Below are 23,018 nucleotides of genomic sequence, written 5' to 3' on the forward strand. Positions count from 1 at the left end.
AATATCCATGCCTGTTGTACACTCTTAACCTTTGTAGCTGTACCTTTCAGTTTTTTCTAACTTTCTCATTTTATCAAAGTTTCCCTCTTGAAAGTTTAGTGCTAGAGCCATGGATTTAATTATTTTACCCATTTCCAGTCATTATTTCAAAGTTGATCATGTTATGATCACTTGCAAAGTGGCCCCACTACTTTATCTCTCACCAAATCCTGCGTTCCACTAAGAATTAGATCTAAAGTGGCTCCCTCTCTCATCTCTGTTCCTGAACCAATTGCTCCATAAAGCCGTCATTAATTCCATCCAGGAACTTTATCTCTCTAGCATGACCTGATGTTACATTTACCCAGTCAATATTGGGGTAATTGAAATCTACCATTATTACTGTCCTACCAATTTGATTAGCTTTCCTAATTTCTCTTAGCATTTCATTGTCCGTCTCCTCATTTTGGTCATATGGACGGTAGTATACTCCTACCGCTATACTCTTCCCTGACACACATGGGATTTCTACCCATAAAGATTTTATTGTGCATTTAGTCTTTTGTAGGCTCCTTATCCTGTTGGATTCTTTGCATCCCAGACATATTGCGCCCCCACCACCACCAAGTTGCTCCTTCCCATCATTGCGATATAATTTGTACCCTGGTAAGGCACTATCCCACTGGTTATGCTCCTTCCACCATGTCTCTGAGATGCCAATTAAGTCTCATGTTCACTGCTATACACTCTTAACACTTCCATCTAACTTCTTAGACTTCTGGCATTGACATACAAATATTTCAAAGTGTTTTTTGTTTAACAGCCTGCTTTTCAGTTGACAGGGATAATTTGGAATCTCTTAGCTCTAGTGATTATTTTCTTATAGTGACATGGGCTACTTTTGCTTTTATTGGTACTGTTGGGGTTTCCTATCTCTCCTGCTTCATTAGTATCCTTCAAAGATATCTCCCTCCGAACCATGCCTGCTGAGCAATTGTTGGCTTTCCTCTTTGTTCTAGTTTAAAAGCTGCTCTATCTTCTCTTTAAAGTTTAGTGCCAGCAACCTGGTTCCACCGTGGTTAAGGTGGAACCCATCCCTTCCCCAAAAGGTTCCCCAGTTCCTTACAAACCTGAATCCCTCTTTCTTGCACAATCGTCTCATCCACGCATTAACTCCAAAGCACCACCTGCCTGTGAGGACCTATATATGGAACAGAGAGCATTTCAGAGAATGCTACCCTGGAGGTTCTGAATTTCCACTTTCTAAGAGCCTAAATTTGGCTTCCAGAATCTCAATCTCACATTTTCTTATGTCTGTGCCCACTCCTCCCCATCACGGTCTAAAATTTTATTTGGGTGATGTGTAAGGTCCATTACCTTCACACCAGGCAGGCATGCCTACCAGCCACTCAGCTATCTACTTTGCTAATAATCGAATTATCACCTATGGTGGTCAAGCTAACCCTTCCCTCCTGAGTAGTAGCTCTGGGAAATACAGTCTTGATATTAGAGGACAATTCATCACCTGTAGAGCAGGTCCTTGCTACAGGGTCACTTCCTGCTGCACAGGTTGATGCTGTCTAACCAGGAGACTTTCCTCCTCCATGGCAGCACCAGGGCAGCCAGACTGGAGTTAGGCTTGGTTACTATGTCACTGAAGGTTTCATCTATAAACTTCCCTGTCTGCCTTGGCTCCTCCAGGTTTGCCACTCTGGCCTCCAGAGATCAGATTCAATCTCTGAGAGCTTGGAGCTCTCTACACTGGGTGCTCACATAAACCTCTCACTGGTAGGTAAAAATCATACATGTGACATTCAATGCAGAAGACTGAAAGGCTCTCCTTTTGCTGCTGGATTGCTGCATTCATCTTAAGTTTATTGAGTTCTTAGTTAAATTTAGGTTGCTAAGGGTGTAGGAATGTGTAAATAAGAGCCCTTTTTAAATTTACTGATATGTTCATTATTAATCTGGTAGTGACCTACAATGGGATAATTACTCTTGATAAGGCCTGGGGCACTCCAGTGTTTTAGATAAAAGGCTGATCGATTTTTAATGTGAAAGTGCCTCCTGCCTATAAATCAAAGGAAGAGCTGGAGGGGGTGGGGAGAGGGGCGGGAGGGAGGGAGGGAAAGACAAACACACAAATTCTAATCTATTTCTTACCTCTTGACTTGCTTTATTTATTTATTTTAATGAACAGACACACAAAAGAATATACCCCAATAGTTTACCTCTCCCCAAAACTTAAGTTCTAAAATTTCCCAAAGCAATACTTACTGATCATCTTCAACGACCAACAAGATGATCCTTTCTTCTCAGTGCTCCCACTACATTTCATCAATTTAATGCTCATTCTCTTGGCTGCTTCTCGGTCTTGTCACCTCCTCCCTGTTCTGCCACCTGTTATCTGAGAAAGTTGACCTGCAGACAGTAATCACACTGAACCATTACCTCACTTTGGATCAGTGTATTCGTCTGGACAGCATTACAGGTAGTAACAGTGGTGACAACTTTGGTGAATTGTTTCCCATCCATCCTTCAGCAGTTAGGAGCTTTTGAAACCTGTTGAAAGAAATGAGGGAGCCCTCCAAAGTCCTTAAGTTTTCCTCAGCTGTCTTTCAAGTAAAATCAGCTAGCTTGCGGAATCTATCTTCTACCTCCACACACTAAATCCCATTTTGTAGTCCTGTTTGCTCACTTGTTGCATTGAAGCATGAAGTGGTTTATCTTATCCTTTTAGACAGCTATATGTATTTATGTTTCTGTGAGGTATGTAGTTTAATGTCACTCCCTTTGTAACATCTTGTTGCTAGGGGTTAATCATAGACAGCAATTATCACAACACCCCCGACCCCCAAAATTGACTTAATTTTCTGCTCTGTTGCGCATGGCAAAAATACTTTCTCTCCCTTTCCTGGCAAAAAGTAGTATTTTTCTTAACTGTTGACAAGTAACTCTTTGTAGTCTGTTTTCTGTGATCTATAATAGACCAACTGTTCTTTAATTTTGGTTGAGTTTAATTTTGCATCTATTTGTGTGAGGCTGCTAATTGATTGCTATTATGCAAAATTTATTTATTTATTTATTTAGTATTTTTCTATACCGACCTTCTTGGTTAAATACCATATCAGATCGGTTTACATCTGTATTTCCCAAACCTCTAAATGGGCAATAATCTGTTTTTTGAGTAAAAATGTATTTGTACTTATTTGACCAAAGTACCAGCTAGTTTCTATTCTATAAATTTAACTTTAATACATATTTCTCCCTGCCCCTCTAATTGGGCAATAGTCTGTAAGTGCAGATTTGAGGAAGGGGTAGATGGGTGGGAAAAACAAACAACTCTGTCACACTTCCAAGCACAAAGAAATGTAGTTCAAAGCCAAGTCAATTAAACAAAAAAAATGTAGCAAATGCTATTGGATAAAATCTCAGCTTAGTGTGTGACAGGAGTCAGAAAAGCAAATACAAATGTTAGCAATTAATTGGAAAGGAATAGTGCAGAGATTCCCAAACCTGTCCTGGAGGACCTCTACCCTGTTAGGTTTTCAGGATATGTGGATAACTCTCAATCCCCACACCTCTTAATGTGAACAATTTATCTTGCGCATTCCTAATAGACCATCATAATAGGCGTCATTGTGTGGCAATCCATGCCTGTCAATCACTCTGCCTTATGTTTAATCATAGGTCAGTCCGTAATACTTTTTTTAAGGATTTTATAGTGCTATAGTGCTCCGTGTAATTTAAAATACTTAAAATGTGCACTGTGCTATTAACACCTTTAACCAAGCATATTGTATCTTCTTAGTTCTTAATACTCAGTGCTTTGGTACTTAGCTTTTAGTTGCACAATCACAACTTCTGCCCAAATTACTCCAATCGGATAATCCAGCAATGTGACCGATACCACATTACTGAGTCTGTGCCCAACGCTGTACAGGTTTCAGACGGTGTCGTCCTTCCTCAAGGGCAAAATTCGTTACTGCATCAACATGGCTCTCGGCGTTTTTTCATACTTCTCTTTTCAGGATATCCACAATGAATGTACAAAGGATAAATTTGTATGCACTGCCTCCGGGTTAAGCAGATTTTTATGCGTATTCATTGTCTATATCCTGTAAACTGATGGCTGGGGGTCCCCCAGGACAGGTTTGGAAACTTCTGGAATAGAAAATAAAATGGAGAATATTAGAATGCATGTGTATCAGCTCAGATCGGCAGCTGTCTGAGACAGGATGCTGGGTTTGATGGACCTTTTGCTATGACTTAGATTGGCACGTATCTACTGTTTCTTTCAAATGAACATAAGAAACATGCATATGTAATGCTTCTCAAACACGTGAAAGCATTTTGAAGAGGATAACCTTAATTAATTTCTTCTCCAATTAAATTCTAGAAATCCATTTTTCATCATGGCAGTAGTAGGTTATAAAAATATTTGTTCCTTATCAGGCTTTAAGATTGAAAAGTATAAGTGGTTTAATATCTGTTATGAAACTTTTTTAATCCTGCATTTTTCCCTCTAATATAACTCCCATCTCAGCATGCCCTAGCATCCCCTAATTCTAATTTATAATACAGATTTCATTGTGATATTAGAATTGTATGGATTAAAATAAATACTTGGATCTCTTAATTCACAGTGAGAAGTATGTTCCACCACAGATCTAACCATGATATCATAGGCCCTTCCTTTAAGTTCAGGCATGTAAATCAACCAATCATTATTGGGTTGAACATGGATAACCTGTGAGAATTTAAGATAAAATAAGTACTGTTCAGTAATGTTGAACATAGGCATGTTTACTTTCCTATAAGATTATTCCTGTCCCTTTTTTTTTTTTTTGGTTGCATATTGCCATTTTCTGTTTAGAAGAGGGCTTCAGGAAGCTATAACTCATACCTTCACTAATGACCATGTATGTTTGTAGGTAATAGAAAATTATGCCTATAGCCAATATGATTTTAGATTGTGATTCCATTCAGCACAATCTTCCATAATTACATCTTAGAAAATCGCACATAACAATATCGCCCCAGAAGCAGCCTTGTGCGAAACTCGGCCACAGTTTGACTCTTTTATCAAGATAATTGTGTGAATAAATAATCCCTACTTAAGGCAACTGGTCTATCTTGCTTTATCTTTACAATCTTCCTTTGGACATGCGTTTTCTCTTCATTGTTCAAAGACATTTAAAAAAAAAAAACTTGAAACCATTTTGTTTGAACAAACATGTTAGATTTTGTATTAACTGTATTTGTTTTATTTTAACTTAGCGTGAATTTTTGACACGTACTGTATAATTTTAATTAAATGTGTTTTGTATGCTGCTTAGGGCTTATGCATAGGTAAGCTAAAAATAAAATAACCATAACCAAGAGAACCTTACCTTTTTTATGTTATGAATCTTGCATTGATTGAGACGATACCTGCATTTCATATCCTACGGCTAGCAACCTGACAGTTTTGCCCTGTGCCTTGCCTTAGCCAGAGACAATCCAAGAAAAGAATTGGTTTCTTAGCACATCGACAGAATGGTTCAGGACTAGTGGGTTATACACCTCTACCAGCAGAATGAAACCGAGCAAACTGATGTCACAGTATATATACTTCTGCAGTGACATCAGCCTGCCAGTATTCTCTTGTCTCCAGTACATGGTGGTCGTGGGATTGCTTTAGATTTTAGAGAAATAGAAGAAAAATTAATTCTCCCCGCTTTCCTGCGGTGATAACAAATGGCCCCTCCCCCAGTTGAGAATTCCTGAGGTGATTTCCGTAGGCCCTCAGATGAGTGTCTTGGTCCGGTAGCTGGTTTTTCAGCCGACATAGACTTAGCTGCTTGGACATCCGAAAGGTAGCGGATGCAGGAAAATGAGCACAGCGGTGACGGCAGATGCCCTCTTCCCCTACAGCTGAAGACTGTCTCTGTACTCAGCCGGAAAAGGCTGAGCTCAGGCAAGATTAAGAAAAAAAATAATACACGCGCGCATATACACATAAGGAGGATTTTTGTGTAGGGTTGCCTCCTTACTGGTCTTCGTGCTTTGGCATGCTGTTCCAACGTGAGTTCCGATCTGAGAGAGGTTTAAGGAACATAGGCAGCATGGGAGGTTGAGCAGCCTTTATCATTTAGGTCCCGTTCTGAGGCTTTTCTCCTGTGCACTGCGTGGTAGGCTGCGACTGTGTTTTGCATGCTTTGCCTGTGAGTTCAGTTGCCCTCTTCAGGAGTGTCAATTCAGCGAGTGCGTCTGTGTGACCAGTTTTTGGATGCTTAGTCGGGCATCGGTGTGGGCGTCCAGGTTAAGCGGCGTCCGGGCTAGATGTGTGCATTGCTTGGGCGCTCATCTTTGGGACATCTAAAATTGTGGCCGCCTAATTTTTAGATGCCTAATTTTTGGACGTATTAAAAAAAAAAAAAAAAAAAAGTCTATAGCTAAGAAATCTAAGCACATTTCCCTATGGCACTGCCTGTTACATTCGAGCATCTCAGCCTGGCGTGCCAGTGCTATTTAGAGGCTCCGGAAGATTTATCTTCCTCTGATTTTACTAAACCTTGTTTTTCCCAGCCTGATGAGGGTTTGGGTAAAGATGTTTCAGGAGGAACGCTGATCTTGGAACTCCCTTAACTGGTTCGTCAGTGGGGAAAGATAGCTCAGTGGGCACAGCACAGGTGCCTCCTGGTTTGGATCCTTCTGCCTTTTCTTGGGTAGAATTTTTTCAAGGATTGCAATCATTTCTTCACGCGCAGTTCTCAGCCCAATTCAATCTTGTTAGAGCCGAGCCGCAGCATGTTACTGCTCTTAAGCAACAGATAGGGATCCGGATGCCACAGATGACTAGGTTGATCCTGACTCCCTGGAGATGGGGAAATTCCTCCGGGACTGGAACTGTATAGGAATATGTTATGGTTCTTTCATAGAGATGAGCTGGCTCTAGTTTCCCAGACTTTGAGAATGCTGGGATTGCCTGGGTCGGATTCCAATTCTTAGCTAAAGAAAAATCCCATTTTGGTCTCCTTGCATAAAGCCTCTTGTTTTTTCCATGTCATGGAAACCATTCAAGAATTGATTGATCTTGAGTGGGGCACTCTGGAGGCTAATTTCAAAGGGGTCCGCATTTTGGAAGGCCTTTACCCCTTGGATCCATTGGTGAGAGAGTTTTTACATTTTCTGAAAGTGGACATACTTGTTTGCAGTCTCCAAATGAACAACTATCCCTGTAGAGGGAGGAGCAACCTTGAAGGATGTTCATGATGGGAGGATTGAGACCATCCTTAAACAAGCATTTGAAGCAGTGGCAATAACGTTGCAGATAGCTTCTTGTTCCCTGGTGACTCTCTCTTGTTTACTTTTCTTTCAGGAGGACGATGATTCTGGAGTGAATTCCAGGGCAGTTATGGAGCCAGCAGCTGCCGTTTTGGCAGATGCAGGCTGTGATTTAGTCTTCACTTTGGCCAGAGGGGTGGCTTCGATAATGGCGGCCCGACACCAGTTATGGCTGAGAAATTGGTCGGCCGATGCAACCTCTAAGGCTAACCTTATGAATTGCCCTTTGAAGGCTAGCTCTTATTTGGAAGTCAGTTTGAGAAAAGGGCCAGTGAGTGAGGCGAATCCCCGGTTGCCAGAGGATAAGAAGCAAATGCCGTGCTCGTTTACCATGAGAGGTCGTGCTCGGGGATCCAGGTGTTTTCAACTCTATGGAGGTGTGACCTTCTAGAGGACTCATCCTTTCGGTAGGTCTCAGTCCTTTCATCCCAGACAGCCCAGATGGGGTGCGGGCTCAGGTGGTGGAACCTCCCAGTGAAGGTTTACTGACTCAGTCCTGGGAACAGGAGATAGGGGGACACCTTTCTCTCAGTTATCAGAGGTGTGACAAGATCACATTGGATCAGTGGGTCCTGCAGGTGATATGAGAAGTATATGCGCTGGAGTTTCACAGTGTTCCTTGGGATGTGTTCATGGTGTCACCCTGCAAAAGAAGCAGGCAGTGGAGTCTACTCTGTCAAGGCTTCTCAGTCTAAGGGCTGTTTCCAGTATCCACATCTCAAGAAAATAAGGGCGATATTCCATTTATTTTATTGTGCCCAAGAAGGAGGGCTCATTTCATCCCATCTTGGATCTCTGAGGTCAACTGTCATTTGTGGGTGACTAATTTTTGCATGGAAACTTTGCACTCATTGATAATGGCCATGCAGTCGGGGGAATTTCTGACCTCCTTGGATCTGTCTGAAGCTTACCTCCATGTTCTCATCCGATTGGAGCACTAATGTTTTCTACGAATCGCAGCGTTGGGGTGCCGTTATCAGTTTTGGGCATTGCCTTTTGACCTGGCCACAGCACCCAGAACATTTTCCAAGGTTATGGTGGTGGTGGTAGCAAAGTTGAGAGAAGATGGGGTTCTAGTTCATCTGGGCCAAGTCTACAGAAGAGAGCTGACTGGTGTCCTGCAAGGTGATCTTTGTTGCAAGAGCAGTCTTCAGCCATCTCAGTCATTGAAGTGTTTGGTACAACACAAGGCAGGTCAGTCTTCTTGCCAGAAGCTCATATTCAGAAGTTGATGATGCAGGTGTGTCTCTTTGGCTCACACTGTTGGGCATATAGTGTTCACTATCTACAGGTACTCAGTTTGATGGCGGCAACCCTGCAAATGGTGCCTTGGGCAAGGGCGCACGTGTGTCCTCTACAGCGCTCCCTGCTTTCTCGTTGAAATCCACAGTCTCAGGACTATTCCTTTCGGCTGCACCTGCTGATGAAAATCCTTTTTTCCTCCCAGTGGTGGTTGCAAGCAGATCATCTGAGAAAGGGAGTTTCCCTGACATCGCCAGGCTGGTTGGTACTCATGACAGGTGCAAGCCTCCAGGGTTGGGGAACTCACTGTAAGGAACTATTGGCACAAGGGCGCTGGAATTCAGAAGAATCTTTCTGGAACATCGACTGTAGCTTATATCAGTCGGCAGAGAGGAACCAAGAGCCAGCAAGTGTCGCAGATAATAGTCCAACTTATGGAATGGGCGCAAGTGCATCTTCAGGAGATCGCGGCTCCACACATTGCAGGAAAAGACAATGTAAGAGCAGACTCTCAGCAGGGAGAGTCTGGACCCAGGAGAATGGGTATTGTCAGATGAGGTGTTTCAGCTTATAGTGGATCACTGGGGCCTTCCATTCCTAGACCTGTTGGCAACTTCTCGATTCTTCAGGAGAGATCTGAAGTCCTTGGATATCTATGCTCTCGTACAGGTCTGGCTGGAGGACAAGCTGCTGTATGCATTTCCTCCATGGCCCACGTTGGGCAGAATAGTTCAGAGGGTCGAAAGTAACAGGAGGATGGTGCTTTTGATGGCAGCGGATTGGCCCAGGAGACCATGGCATGCAGATCTGCGAAGACTCCTGGTAGACTTCCCCCTTTGTCTTTCGGCACACAGGAATCTGTTGCAGCAGGGACTCTGTTTTGTCTTATGGTATGGCCCTTGAGAGGTCTCACTTGTTGAAACGTGGATATTCTACTGCAATGATTGCCACCTTTCTGTGAACACAAAAATTCTCCATTTTGGGTTTGGCAAGTGTTTGAGGCTTGATGTGAGGATTGAGGAGTGTTTCCTCATTCTGATAGGATCCCACTCATTTTGGAATCTTTGCAGGATGGATTGAAGAAAGTGTTCACTTTTAATTCCTTGAAGGTACAGGTAGTGGCTCTTGCCTGTTTCAGGGGTCAGGTGAATGGTGAATCCTTGTCTCATCCTGATGTGACCAGTTTCTTGAGGGAAGTGAAGCATCTTCGTCCTCCCTTGCGGTTACCAGTACCTTTATGGAGTCTTAATCTGATTTTGGACTGTTTGGCGGGTCCAACATTTCGACCAATGTGCTCCTTTTCCTTATGCTTACTGACCTTGAAAACAGTATTTTTGGTGGCAATATGTTCAGTGCATCGAATTTCTGAGCTGCTGGCCTTGTCTTGTCGGGAACCATTCCTTCAAGTGACTCCAGGAGCGATTCAGCTGCATACTATTTCTTCTTTCTTGCCTAAAAGTGGTTTCAGATTTTCATTTGAATCCGTCATTTCCTTGATGTCTCTGGATAAGGAAAGAGATGCAGAGGAATATCGCCTGTTGCGTCCCTTGGATGTCAAAAGACATGACTTGAGGTATCTGTAGGTTTCTAAGCTTTTCCGAAAGACGGATCGCCTGCTTGTCCTTCATGGTGGAGGTAAAGAGGGCGAGCTAGCTTCATGGGCTACAATAGCTCGCTGGATTAAGGGGCAATCACGACCGCGTATATGGCCTCTGAAAAGCCATTGCCTACTTAGGTTAGGGCTCAGGCAGTGTCGTGGGCAGAGGTTAGATTGTTGTCTCCTGTTGCCATTTGCTGAGCTGCGATATGGTCCTCCTTACACACCTTTTCCAGCTATTATCTGGATGTGCAGGCCCGGGAGGCACAACCTTTGCACATGCGGTGTTGACTGGACCACAGGCAGCCTCCCACCCTATTCGGGAGTAGCTTTGGTACATCCCAATGGTCCTGAACCCATCTCTGTGTGCTAGGAAATGAGAAATTACTACTTACCTGATAATTTCCTTTTCCTTAATATAGACAGATGGGTTCAACTTCCTGCCTTTTGGCTGCCGTTTGTTTGTGTTCTAGTCCTTCTGGGTGACTACGTGTTCCAGGGGTTACTGGTAAGTGTTACTCCAGTCCCTAGATTATCGTTAGTGTATTTCTTGTCCGAGTTCAGTGTTTCGTGTTGGCTGAGTATTGAAATGGTTATCTGTTTTTAATCAGGTTTTTGCTAGTCTGGCCACGATTGGTTTTGAAGAGAATGCTGGCAGGCTGATGTCACTACAGGAGTATTATACTGTGACAGTTTACTCAGTCTCCATCTGCTGGTAGAGGTGCATAACCCACTGGTCCTGAACCCATTTGTCTATATTAAAGAAAATGAAATTATCAGTTAAGTAGTAACTTCTCATTGAGACTGCAGTCCAGAAATCTGTCTATCTCCAAGGGTTTTGTTCTGAGTTTGTTGAATTTTTTTTCTAACAGTACTCCTGGTTTTAAAGAGGTTTGAGGTTTTGTTGCAGTGCGTGTAAGATAGATATGTGTTCTGCTTCTCAGTATATATTTCTTTGATTCTTTTTACATTTTTTATTGCTGCGATTTTTTTTTTTGTCCAATTACAACTAGATAGAACAGCACATTTTTTTTTTCTGTGCTTTAGAGGGATGGTATAGGTTTTATAGATTCATAGTGAATTATTGGTAAAATTCAGTTTAAGAACACAAGTTGTATAAAAACAAGAGATGTAAAAGATCATACTGTGGGGCTGATGCAATACAGTATAACCCACACTCCAGGGGTTAAATAGGCGCTAATCCACCCCCTAATGCAATAGGGGATTAGCACATATTTAACCCACTTCGGACGCGGAGTGAATGCAGAAACGCTTATCACATGCAAATGCATGTGAATGAGGCTATTACTCATTCACTCCTCATGCAAAAAAAAAAGTGCACGTCTCAGATGCACATCTTGCTCTCAGATATTAATGCCTGCCTGGAGTTTATCGGCCATTTTCATTACTGGCAGATGGCTGGTTATGAAAACAGACGCTGAGTTTACCGGTGTCGGTCTTCATAACCGGCAGCCGCGGTGGGGTCACGTTAGCAAGGAGGCGCTAAGGTCACGCAAGCAACCCTAGCGCTTCCTTGCTAGCGTGACCCCCTAATTTGGGTATAGCATGGCGCCCCCCATTACGGGCGCCATGCATGCGTTAGGAAAGCAGGCGCTGACTTTTCAGCGCCCGGTTTCCGTGCTTTTTATTGCATCGACCCCTGTGTGTGTGGGCAATAACAAGGTGCTTTCAAAAACTGGCATATCCTGTCCGTTTGTCAGAAGTTTACAGAGTCAATGTAATAGTGTTTTAAGGAAATAATAGTTGCATTTGTAATGCATCCATTCCTTGATAGACTATGGAGATTTATTTATTTATTTATTTTTAGTATCCTCTGTTGTATGTTTAAAGAAGTTCTACAGGTGGACATCAGAGCCTAAAACCAGTAGAATATTTTTTTGTGAGAGGAAACATTGGATCTTGTTTCAGTTGATGGTTTTATGCATGTAACTATAATGAATTGATTAGTACTGTCATTTGAGTGTTTTACTTGTCTTCAGGCTTTACCCTTTCCTGTTTTGAACTTTCCTAAATTACTAGATAAATATGTTTATTTAAGGGTTTGTTGAACTTTAGACATTGACTTTTTTTTAAATGTATTTAATACAGATAAACAAAGACTTCTCTCCGGGACATTGCCTGGGAGAAAAGGTGTACAGAATAAAAGCCAGTTCAGGACCATTGCTCCAAAACTTGATCCTAAGCTTATGACGTCAGGAATGCTGTCCTGCCACCCACCTTCTCTGCCTGATGTTCAAAGTCAGCCAGTTTCAAGGGTAAACTCTAAACCCCTTGTTGTGCCAGCACAAAACTATGCACTAATGCAAGTTGCAGGGCAAGAAGGAACATTTTCTCTAGTAGCATTGCCACAGGTTAACCCTGCGATGACAGCCCAACAGATCCAGCAGCATAGCAGATCCCTTTCAGAAAATCTTAAATTACCAATTCCAAGGTACCAACCTACAAGAAACAAGAAGTCTGAAAAGAAAATGACCCAAAGCTCTACTTTAGATGTCTCAAGCAAGATTCTTACATTGTCACAAATGTCTACACAAGCTCATTTGGTAACTAGTACTGCTCCTTCTCTTCACTCTGAAATTGTTTCTAATAGAGTTGCACCTGAACAAGTGATACTAATAGAACCAAGTTCAACTGAAATTACAGTCGCTACATTACTTACTGAAAGTAGCTCAGGGAAATATGAACCCCCATCAACAAACAAAGCAGAAATAGGTGAAGCAAGTAATCAAACTAAGAACACCATAGACAAACATTCATCTGAGCAAGTCCATGCCAATAATTCTGTGAAACAAAATATAGATACAATGGAGCAGAATGAAGAAACTACAAAAGAATCTGCTATAAGATGTGAGAAATGCAAACCATGTTCTGTTGATTCCACAAATGCTGTTACAGTTCTCTCCCCATCAATTTTTGGCAATGCAGTTCAATTGATTCCATCAGCAGCACCTAAAGGGAAACTTCCAATTTTGCCATACTCAAAAACGAAAAGCACAGTATATCCAAAACCTGTGCAGAAGTCTGATATTGTGGATGTGTCTGCCTCCTGGCCCAGATCAGAATCTGGCAAAATAACATCATTCCTTAAAACCTCAAATGTTACCACTAAGGTTTCAGATAAACTGTTGGCTCTGGCTCTTACACAAATCTCCAGACAGGCAACCTGTGAGAGTGCGTGCTGTCCAGCCATAAAATTTGACATGGACTGTCTAAAGAGAGTAAGTAATGGGGCTGCCAAGAGAAGAGGAAGAAAAAGAAAACTACCAGATGAAATCTTGGCTTTTCAAGCCAAAAGAAAGAAGTATGTTAAGCTGAGAGAGAATAAAAATAGCATTAGAATTGATCCTCAGGAACCTAAGGCAGTGACTTTAAAGAAATATCGGAGCATTATGCCCAAACCTGTAGTTGTACAGACCTTAGCTGCACCTGTTGTACAAACCCAGACTTCTCACTATGTGGAACAAAAATTGGTATTGAATAAGTCACCTGTAAGCAGGCATTTTAGCTGTAAGCCAAGTGTTGGCACTAAAGCAGGCAATGTTTGCCAAAGTTTATTATCAGCAGTGTCAAAGTCATGGCATAAATGCCATGTCTGTAATCATAACTTTCAGTTCAAACATCATCTCCAGGACCATCTGAACACGCACACAAACAGACGACCTTACAGTTGTAGATTGTGTCGCAAAGCATACGTGCATTCGGGAAGTCTCAGCACGCACATGAAGCTCCATCACAGTGAAAGCAGACTCAAAAAACTGATGTGCTGTGAGTTTTGTGCCAAAGTATTTGGACATATAAAAGTGTATTTTGGGCATTTGAAAGAAGTTCATAGGGTTCTTATCAGCACAGAAACCTCAGTTATTCCACAGGAACAGGGTGATGCTATAAAGAGACATGAGCAAACGGCAGTAAAGGTGGAAGAGGAGATAACCACTGTAAAAAGGTAAGCAAGTGTTTTGCTTATATTTATTTACAAGCTTTTGATATTACGCCTTCTCCTCTAGACAGGCTTTTGGCGGATTATATAAAGTAACACGATGAATTGCTTTCACAAGTACTTGTTTAAATTATTTTGATGTTGAACAAACACTATTCAAAAGGAGGAAAAGACCTCAGAACCCCATATGCATTGTTCAACCAGAACATGTAAGCATACAGTCGGGCAAACCAATCATAGGTCTAAAAACCCTCCAAACCATCCATTTTATTATTATTACATGGTTCGGTTCCAATATTATTTATCCCTTTTTAAATTTATTTGTATGTACTATCGATTAAAATAAAAACTGAGACTTATCTCCTGTTGCTGTGCCCCTTGTATCTATAAGGCTAGATGCCACAATCGCTGACGTTGGCCAGCGTTTTCCCTGCCAGCTATTTCAAGGCAAATTTTATGATCACCTCAGTATTCAACTCTTCATTACAGCGGCGGAACTGCTACTGCTGACTTGTACAAGTTTTTATTTTAATCGATAGTATATAAAAATAAAGGGTAAAAAATATTGTGACTGAACTGTATAATAAAATGGATGGTTTGGAGGTTTTTAGACCTATGATTGGTTCACTCGACTGTATGCTAACATGTTCTGGTTGAACAATGCATATGGGGTTCTGAGGTCTTTTCCTCCTTTCAAATAGTATTCATTCAACATCAAAATAATTTATACAAGTATTTGTGAAAGCAATTCGTGTGTTTACTGTGAATTATTTTGCTTCATTTGCCTGGAGCGATTGGATTATATAAATTAACAAAGCGTTGAGTACTTAAGTAATGGATATATGCAGATAGGTAGATTGCAAGCAAATAGATAAGAAGTGGGATATGTTAGGTAGGAATAAGGAAGTAGGTGCATTGGGTATAAATAGTATATGTATAGTTAAGTTAGTAAACTTGCTTTCAAACTGGAATTTTGAAAGGGATTACACAGTATGTGTATATTCTTTGGGTGTATATTTGTTGTCAGTTGTTATATTTGGTATACTGCTTAAACCCCCCAGCCAAGCAGTTTACAGTTTCATACATCATGAGCAAAATTAAAACAAGACAAACATAACAGGGTTATTCAAACAGGCTTTTACTGACTAACATATTTTTTACTTTTAATTACCGTTAATCTTATTTATATCTGTATTAGGAGCCTGTGCCCTTGCTCGCCAATCTTGCCTAGATGGAAAATGCAAGGAATACCTGGGTAGGGCAGGTGAATTTAATGAAAGGAAGGGCAGGGAGAGAGCTATAGAAGTCTTCATGCCACCTCTTTTTTTTTTTTTTTTTTTTAATTCCCTGGACTGAATGTGTGTGGATATTAAGGGACCCCCCAAAAAAGAGAGTGATAATTGTATGGCCACATTAGAAAATGGGTTTTATGACTTCATCAGCTGAATGTGTACATCGACGACTTGTACTTGCTCTATTGGAAGGGGATGATTGGGGGTAGGTGCCTTGTATGTGTGGAGACATGGGGAAGGATGTAGATCAGGTTTGCAGAGGGGGTGTGAAGGTGATGAGGTTGCAGGGAGGGGATGTAGGCTATTGAGAGGGGTGTGTGGGGACACCCGCCCCTTGCAGTCTCCATGTTCTCCCCCTACCCTTCTCCCCACATGTGTGGGAATAGTGTGCATATATTGTAGTTGTGGATGTCTAAGTAGTATTAGAAAGTGAGTAGTGTGTGTGTATGTGTTGGGGTGAGGGACCCGTCCTCATTTTCCACCGACCCTCCCTCAGTTTCCTCTCCTATGCAAATATAAGGGTGCGAGTGTGTGTGTGTGTATGTGCACTTTCTCCCTATCCTTCACTGCACTCCCCATTTCTCCCTTCCTCCCCACCTCCTCCATATGTGTGTACGCAGGTGGGAGATGTGTATGTGTTGGGAAGGCGAGAGTGAGATGTGTGTGTTTGGGGGAGGGGGGATGGACTCTCTTCACCTTGCACTCTCCAGACTCCCACTCACTCCTGCATGTGTAGCGTTGAGAGGAGTGTGTGTGTGTAAGTGTGTTATGGGGCTGGTATAGTGGAATTAGAGTTGAATTGGGGGTGGTGCATGTTTGTGGGAGAAGGAGTCTGGGTATGTTCATTCTCCCCTTCACATGCTCCACTTTGCCTCTCTACCCCCTCCTCCCCTAGGTATATGTGTGAGGGTGGGAGGGGTTGTGTGTAAGGGTTATGGGGTTTGTGTGGGAAACTGGTATGTGTTTGACGGGGAATAATTGAGAATGTGTCGAGGCATGGCTAGGTAAGTGTGTGTATGTGGGAGGCGTGATTGGGATGGAGGTGTGAGTGGAAGCTGTTTACTATTCCCTTGTGCTCTCTACTTTATCCCAGGACAAGCAGGATGATAGTCCTCACATATGGATGACATCATCAGATGGAGCCCTGACATGGAAAACATCTGTCAAAAGTGTCTAGAAACTTCTGGCTGGCACACTGAGCCCACTGAGCATGCCCAGCATGCCATGATATTCTCAGCCACAGGGGTCTCCCTTCAGTCTCTTTTTTTCCGCTTTGCTGTAAACATAGCATACTAGGAGCTCTGTGAGATTTCCCTCACTTTTTTCCTCATGGAAAAGATAATTTTATCAGTCACAAAAATTTGTCATCGGGTCTCCCTTCGACATAGTAATCGGTGAGTACTTTTTGGAGTCAATTTCCGGTCGATTCCTGACATAAGAACATAAGAAATTGTCATGCTGGGTCAGACCAAGGGTCCATCAAGCCCAGCATCCTGTTTCAAATAGTGGCCAATCCAGGCCATAAGAACCTGGCAAGTACCCAAAAACTAAGTCTATTCCATGTTACCATTGCTAATAATAGCGGTGGTTATTTATATAAGTCAACTTAATTAATAGCAGGTAATGGACTTCTCGTCCAAGAACTTATCCAATCCTTTTTTAAACACAGCTATACTAACTGCACTAACCACATACTCTGGCAACAAATTCCAGAGTTTAATTGTGCGCTGAGTGAAAAAGAACTTTCTCCGATTAGTTTTAAATGTGCCCCATGCTAACTTCATGGAGTGCCCCCTAGTCTTTCTATTATCTGAAAGAGTAAAAAAACGATTCACATCTACCCATTCTAGACCTCTCATGATTTTAAACACCTCTATCGTATGCCCCCCTCAGCCGTCTCTTCTCCAAGCTCCACCCTCTTTAGTCTTTCCTCATAGGGGAGTTGTTCCATTCCCTTTATCATTTTGGTAGCCCTTCTCTGTACCTTCTCCATCGCAATTATATCTTTTTTTGAGATGCGGCGACCAGAATTGTACACAATATTCAAGGTGCGGTCTCACCATGGAGCGATACAGAGGCATTATGACATTTTCCGTTTTATTCACCATTCCCTTTCTAATAGTTCCCAACATTCTGTTTGCTTTTTTGACTGCCGCAGCACACTGACCTGACTATTTCAATGTGTTATCCACTACGACGCCTAGATCTCTTTTTTGGGTAGTAGCACCCAATATGGAACCTAACATTGTGTAACTATAGCATGGGTTATTTTTCCCTATATGCATCACCTTGCACTTGTCCACATTAAATTTCATCTGCCATTTAGATGCCCAATTTTCCAGCCTCACAAGGTCTTCCTGCAATTTATCACAATCTGCTTGTGATTTAACTACTCTGAACAATTTTGTATCATCTGCAAATTTGATTACCTCACTCGTATTTCTTTCCAGATCATTTATAAATATATTGAAAAGTAAGGGTCCCAGTACAGATCCCTGAGACACTCCACTGCCCACTCCCCTCCACTGAGAAAATTGTCCATTTAATCCTACTCTGTGGATTACAAACTGTCTTTTAGCCAGTTTGTAATCCACGAAAGGACATCGCCACCTATCCCATGACTTTTTACTTTTCCTAGAAGCCTCTCATGAGGAACTTTGTCAAATGCCTTCTGAAAATCCAAGTACACTACATCTACCGGTTCACCTTTATCCACATGTTTATTAACTCCTTCAAAAAAGTGAAGCAGATTTTTTGGCAAGATTTGCCTTGGGTAAAGCCATGCTGACTTGTTCCATTAAACCATGTCTTTCTATATGTTCTGTGATTTTGATGTGTAGAACACTTTCCATTATTTTTCCTGGCACTGAAGTCAGGCTAACCGGTCTGTAATTTCCCAGCTCGCCCCTGGAGCCCTTTTTAAATATTGGGGTTACATTAGCTATCCTCCAGTCTTCAGGTACAATGGATGATTTTAATGATAGGTTACAAATTTTTACTAATAGGTCTGAAATTTCATTTTTTAGTTCCTTCAGAACCCTGGGGTGTATACCATCCGGTCCAGGTGATTTACTACTCTTCAGTTTATCAATCAGGTCTACCACATCTTCTAGGTTCACCGTGATTTGGTTCAGTCCATCTGAATCATTACCCATGAAAACTTTCTCCCGTACGGGTACCTCCCCAACATCCTCTTCAGTAAACACTGAAGAAAAGAAATCATTTAATCTTTCCACGATGGCCTTTTCTTCTCTGTGCCCCTTTAACCCCTCGATCATCTAACGGTCCAACTGACTCCCTTACAGGCTTTCTGCTTCGGCTATATTTTAAAAAGTTTTTACTGTGAGTTTTTGTCTCTACGGCCAACTTCTTTTCAAATTCTCTCTTAGCCTGTCTTATCAATGTCTTACATTTAACTTGCCAACGTTTATGCATTATCCTATTTTCTTCTGTTGGATCCTTCTTCCAATTTTTGAATGAAGATCTTTTGGCTAAAATAGCTTCTTTCACCTCCCCTTTTAACCATGCCGGTAATCGTTTTGCCTGCTTTCCACCTTTCTTAATGTGTGGAATACATCTGGATTGTGCTTCTAGGATGGTATTTTTTTTAACAATGACCACGCCTCTTGCACACTTTTTACTTTTGTAGCTGCTCCTTTCAGTTTTTTTCTAACTATTTTTCTCATTTTCTCAAAGTTTCCCTTTTGAAAGTTTAGCTCGAGAGCCGTGGATTTGCTTACTGTGTCCCCCTTCCAGTCATTAATTTTTTGACTGCTGCTGCACACTGAGCAGACAATTTTAAAGTAGTATCCACTATGATGCCTAGATCTTTTTCCTGGGTGGTAGCTCCTAATATGGAACCTAACATCGTGTAACTACAGCAAGGGTTATTTTTCCCTATATGCAACACCTTGCACTTGTCCACATTAAATTTGCATCTGCCATTTGGATGCCCAATCTTCCAGTCTTGCAAGGTCCTCCTGTAATGTATCACAGTCTGCTTGTGATTTAACTACTCTGAATAATTTTGTATCATCCACAAATAGTCACTCGTCGTATTCCTTTCCAGATCATTTATATATATATTGAAAAGCACCGGTCCAAGTACAGATCCCTGAGGCACTCCACTGTTTACCCTTTTCCACTGAGAAAATTGACCATTTAGTCCTATTCACTGTTTCCTTTCTTTTAACCAATTAGTAATCCACGAAAGGACATCATCTCCTATTCCATGACTTTTTAGTTTTCGTTGAAGCCTCTCATGAGGGATTTTGTCAAACGCCTTCTGAAAATCCAAATACACTACATCTTCCGGTTCACCTTTATCCACATGTTTATTAACCCCTTCAAAAAAATGAAGCAGATTTGTTAGGCAAGACTTCCCTTGGGTAAATCCATGTTGACTATGTTCCATTAAATCATGTCTTTCTATATGCTCTACGATTTTGATCTTGAGAATAGTTTCCACTATTTTTCCCGGCACTGAAGTTAGGCTCACTGGTCTATAGTTACCTGGATCACCCCTGGAGCCTTTTTTAAATATTGGGGTTACATTGGCCACCCTCCAGTCTTCAGGTACAATGGATGATACTAATGATAGGTTACAAATTTTAGCTAATAGATCAGAAATGTCATTTTTTAGTTCCTTTAGTACCCTAGGATGCATACCATCCAGTCCAGGTGATTTACTACTCTTTAGTTTGTAAATCTGACCTACTACATCTTCCAGGTTCGCAGTGATTTCGTTCAGTTCGTCTGACTCATCACCCCTGAAAACCATCTCCGGAACTGGTATCTCCCCAACATCCTCATTAGTAAACACGGAAGCAAAGAATTCACTGTCTTTCTGGTCTCTATTTCCTCTGCTCGCCGTATTTCCGAGCTTCAGGCGCTGTCCTGTCGGGAGCCCTTCTTGCGTTTCTCGGATTCCGGGGTTTCTCTCAGGACGGTTCTTTCCTTATTGCCTAAGGTTGTCTCCGCTTTTCATGTCAACCAGTCGGTCGAACTCCCAGCGTTCTCTCCGGAGGAGGTTGCGGGTACGGCGGGTGGCAACCTTCGTCGGCTAGATGTAAAACGAGTCTTGTTTCGCTATCTCCAGGTCACCAATGACTTCCGAGTATCGAACCATCTCTTCATCCTTTGGAGTGGTCCCAACCGCGGTAAACAGGCTTCTAAGACCACGATTGCGCGGTGGTTGAAGGAAGCCATTTCCTCGGTGTATCTTTGTCAAGGTCGTCCACTTTCTGAGGGTCTGAAGGCCCATTCTCTGCGTTCTCAGGCTACTTCTTGGGCGGAGAGTCAATTTGTCTCCCCGCAGGAGATTTGCAGGGCCGCCACTTGGACGTCTTTGCACACTTTTGCTCGGCACTACCGTCTGGATGTACACGTTCCGGTGTTCGGTTCCTTTGGGCGGCAAGTGCTTCGAGCAGGACTGTCTCGGTCCCACCCAGTTTAGGGAAGCTTTGGTACATCCCACTGTCTGGACTGATCCGGGTACGTACAGGAAAGGAAAATTAGTTCTTACCTGTTAATTTTCATTCCTGTAGTACCACAGATCAGTCTAGACGCCCTTCCCTGTGTCTGTCTTCTGTCCTCCTGAAGCTTGTTTTCTTGCAGGTCTGCAGATTTTCCTATATTTCTTTGTGCAAGATTACTGAGCAATTACACAGGAAGCCTTGGTCGTTTTCTTATACCAAGTTGATGCAAGAGCGTATAGGTATACCATGTTTTTCTACATTATTCTATATTTGCTCCATTGAGCTTTACAGTTACTTGCTTGATCCTATTCTTGGGTTTGTTGTTTTATGCTTTGACATATGTTATCCTGAAGGGGTAGAGGATAGGCTCTGTCCTGATATAGGGCATCCTTCAAGTTTTAGTCTGTCTCCACCTGCTGGAAAGGAGGCTCAACCCACTGTCTGGACTGATCCGTGGTACTACAGGAACGAAAATTAACAGGTAAGAACTAATTTTCCTTTGGCCAGTCTGTTCTACACAATTTATTCTCAGCTTAATTACCCAACATCCTACCAGCGACCTGTTCAGGGTTTTCAGGATGCCCTCCTACCCAAATCCACCCCTGTTGTTGTGCCGCCTGCACATCTTTGGGTGCATTTGGTGCATTGCTCGGGCATCCTCAGTTTACTACTCGCCCATATGTGAGGACTACCATCCTGCTTGTCCTGTGAGAAAGCAGAGTTGCTTACCTGTAACAGGTGTTCTCACAGGACAGCAGGATGTTAGTCCTCACGAAACCCGCCCGCCACCCCACGGAGTTGGGTTTTCTTGCGATTTATTTTATTTTTCGCATGTACTTCTTGCTATACATGAGACTGAAGGGGGACCCCTGCTGGATGCAGGGTTGGTGCCATACTGGGCATGCCCAGTAGGTGCCAGTCAAAGTTCTGGAAACTTTGACAAAAGTGTTCCGTGATTGGGCTCCATCCTGATGATGTCACCCATATGTGAGGACTAACATCATGCTGTCCTGTGAGAACACCTATTACAGGTAAGCAACTCTGCTTTTTAATTAGTCTATTTATGAAACTTGTTTACTAGTGTCTGTGTTTGTAGTTCTTTTATTTTAAGGAATGGTTGATAAGTTGTTTTTTTTTTTATGTATGTTTTATTTTGTTAATCACTTTGATTATATGAAGAAAGATGATATATTAAGTCAAACCAAACTAAACATAGCAAAATATAAAACAAAACACACAGCAAAACAAAGTATACATGAAAAAAATGTCGTCATATCAATACGTCAGAACTCATAAGACCTCTGAGCCCTCAGGGAGAACCAACAAGGATTTTACTGGCATTTTTAACTTTGTATATAAAATGTATTAATGTTGATTTTGAAAACATAAATACTTTGATTTTTCATATTTCTGCCTGTTGAAAACAGCAGAGAGCACACAGACAAGCTTGTCCTTAGTACATAAAGTGCCTTGTAAAAAATCTTCACACTCTTGTACATTTTTCTTTACATTGTGCTCTCTAAAGAATACAAATTATTGTATTAAAGTAGGTGTTTCTGTCATTGATCTACACAACATACTTTACACGTTCATTGTGAAAGAAAAATTATAGAAATATTCCAAAGTAATTAAAAATAAACTAATCTGCAGCTTTGTGTGTGTGAGTGAATGCGTGCCTGGATGTGTGAGTGGCAGCTTTGTGTGTGTGTGGTAGAATGCGTGCCTGGGTGCGTGAGTGGCAGCTTTGTGTGTGTGTGGTAGAATGGGTGCCTGGGTGCATGAGTTAGAGCGTGTGTGTGGTTGTAAGTGACAGAGTATGTGTGAGCTTGTATATAAGTATCATGTGTGTGATTGAGTTAGAGAGACTGGTCAGAAGTGATGTGTTTCTGTGAGAGAGAGACAGACTGGTCAGGGAGGTGACTGGTGTCCATGTGAGAGAGACGGGTCAGGGAGGTGACTGGTGTGTGTGTGTATGAAGAAGAGATACTAGTTAGGGAGGTGACTGGTCTGTGTGAGACAGAGACTGGTTGTGACTGGTAGTGGGCCCTAAGGAAGAGGACTGTGAGGACAGAGCATCAGCAGCCACTGCTGCTTCAGGTATGTGCTATTGGCCTGCAAGGGAAAGGAGTAGGAGAGTTGCTGGA

At 42.0% G+C, this 23,018-nt stretch overlaps 1 protein-coding gene across 3 annotated transcripts in view; it reads left to right on the forward strand.

Annotated features, from left to right (window-relative positions):
• ZNF438 (zinc finger protein 438) overlaps positions 1–23,018 on the forward strand; it is a 61,943-nt gene that overhangs the window by 33,433 nt on the left and 5,492 nt on the right. For all 3 annotated transcript variants that reach the window (XM_029588598.1, XM_029588601.1, XM_029588599.1), the window contains one exon: positions 12,257–14,111. In XM_029588598.1, coding sequence (XP_029444458.1) covers positions 12,257–14,111 — 1,855 coding nt within the window. The remainder of the gene's footprint in view (positions 1–12,256; positions 14,112–23,018) is intronic.

The sequence above is a fragment of the Rhinatrema bivittatum genome, chromosome 2 (genome assembly GCF_901001135.1).
Source record: "Rhinatrema bivittatum chromosome 2, aRhiBiv1.1, whole genome shotgun sequence".
In the NCBI taxonomy this organism is placed as follows: domain Eukaryota; kingdom Metazoa; phylum Chordata; class Amphibia; order Gymnophiona; family Rhinatrematidae; genus Rhinatrema; species Rhinatrema bivittatum.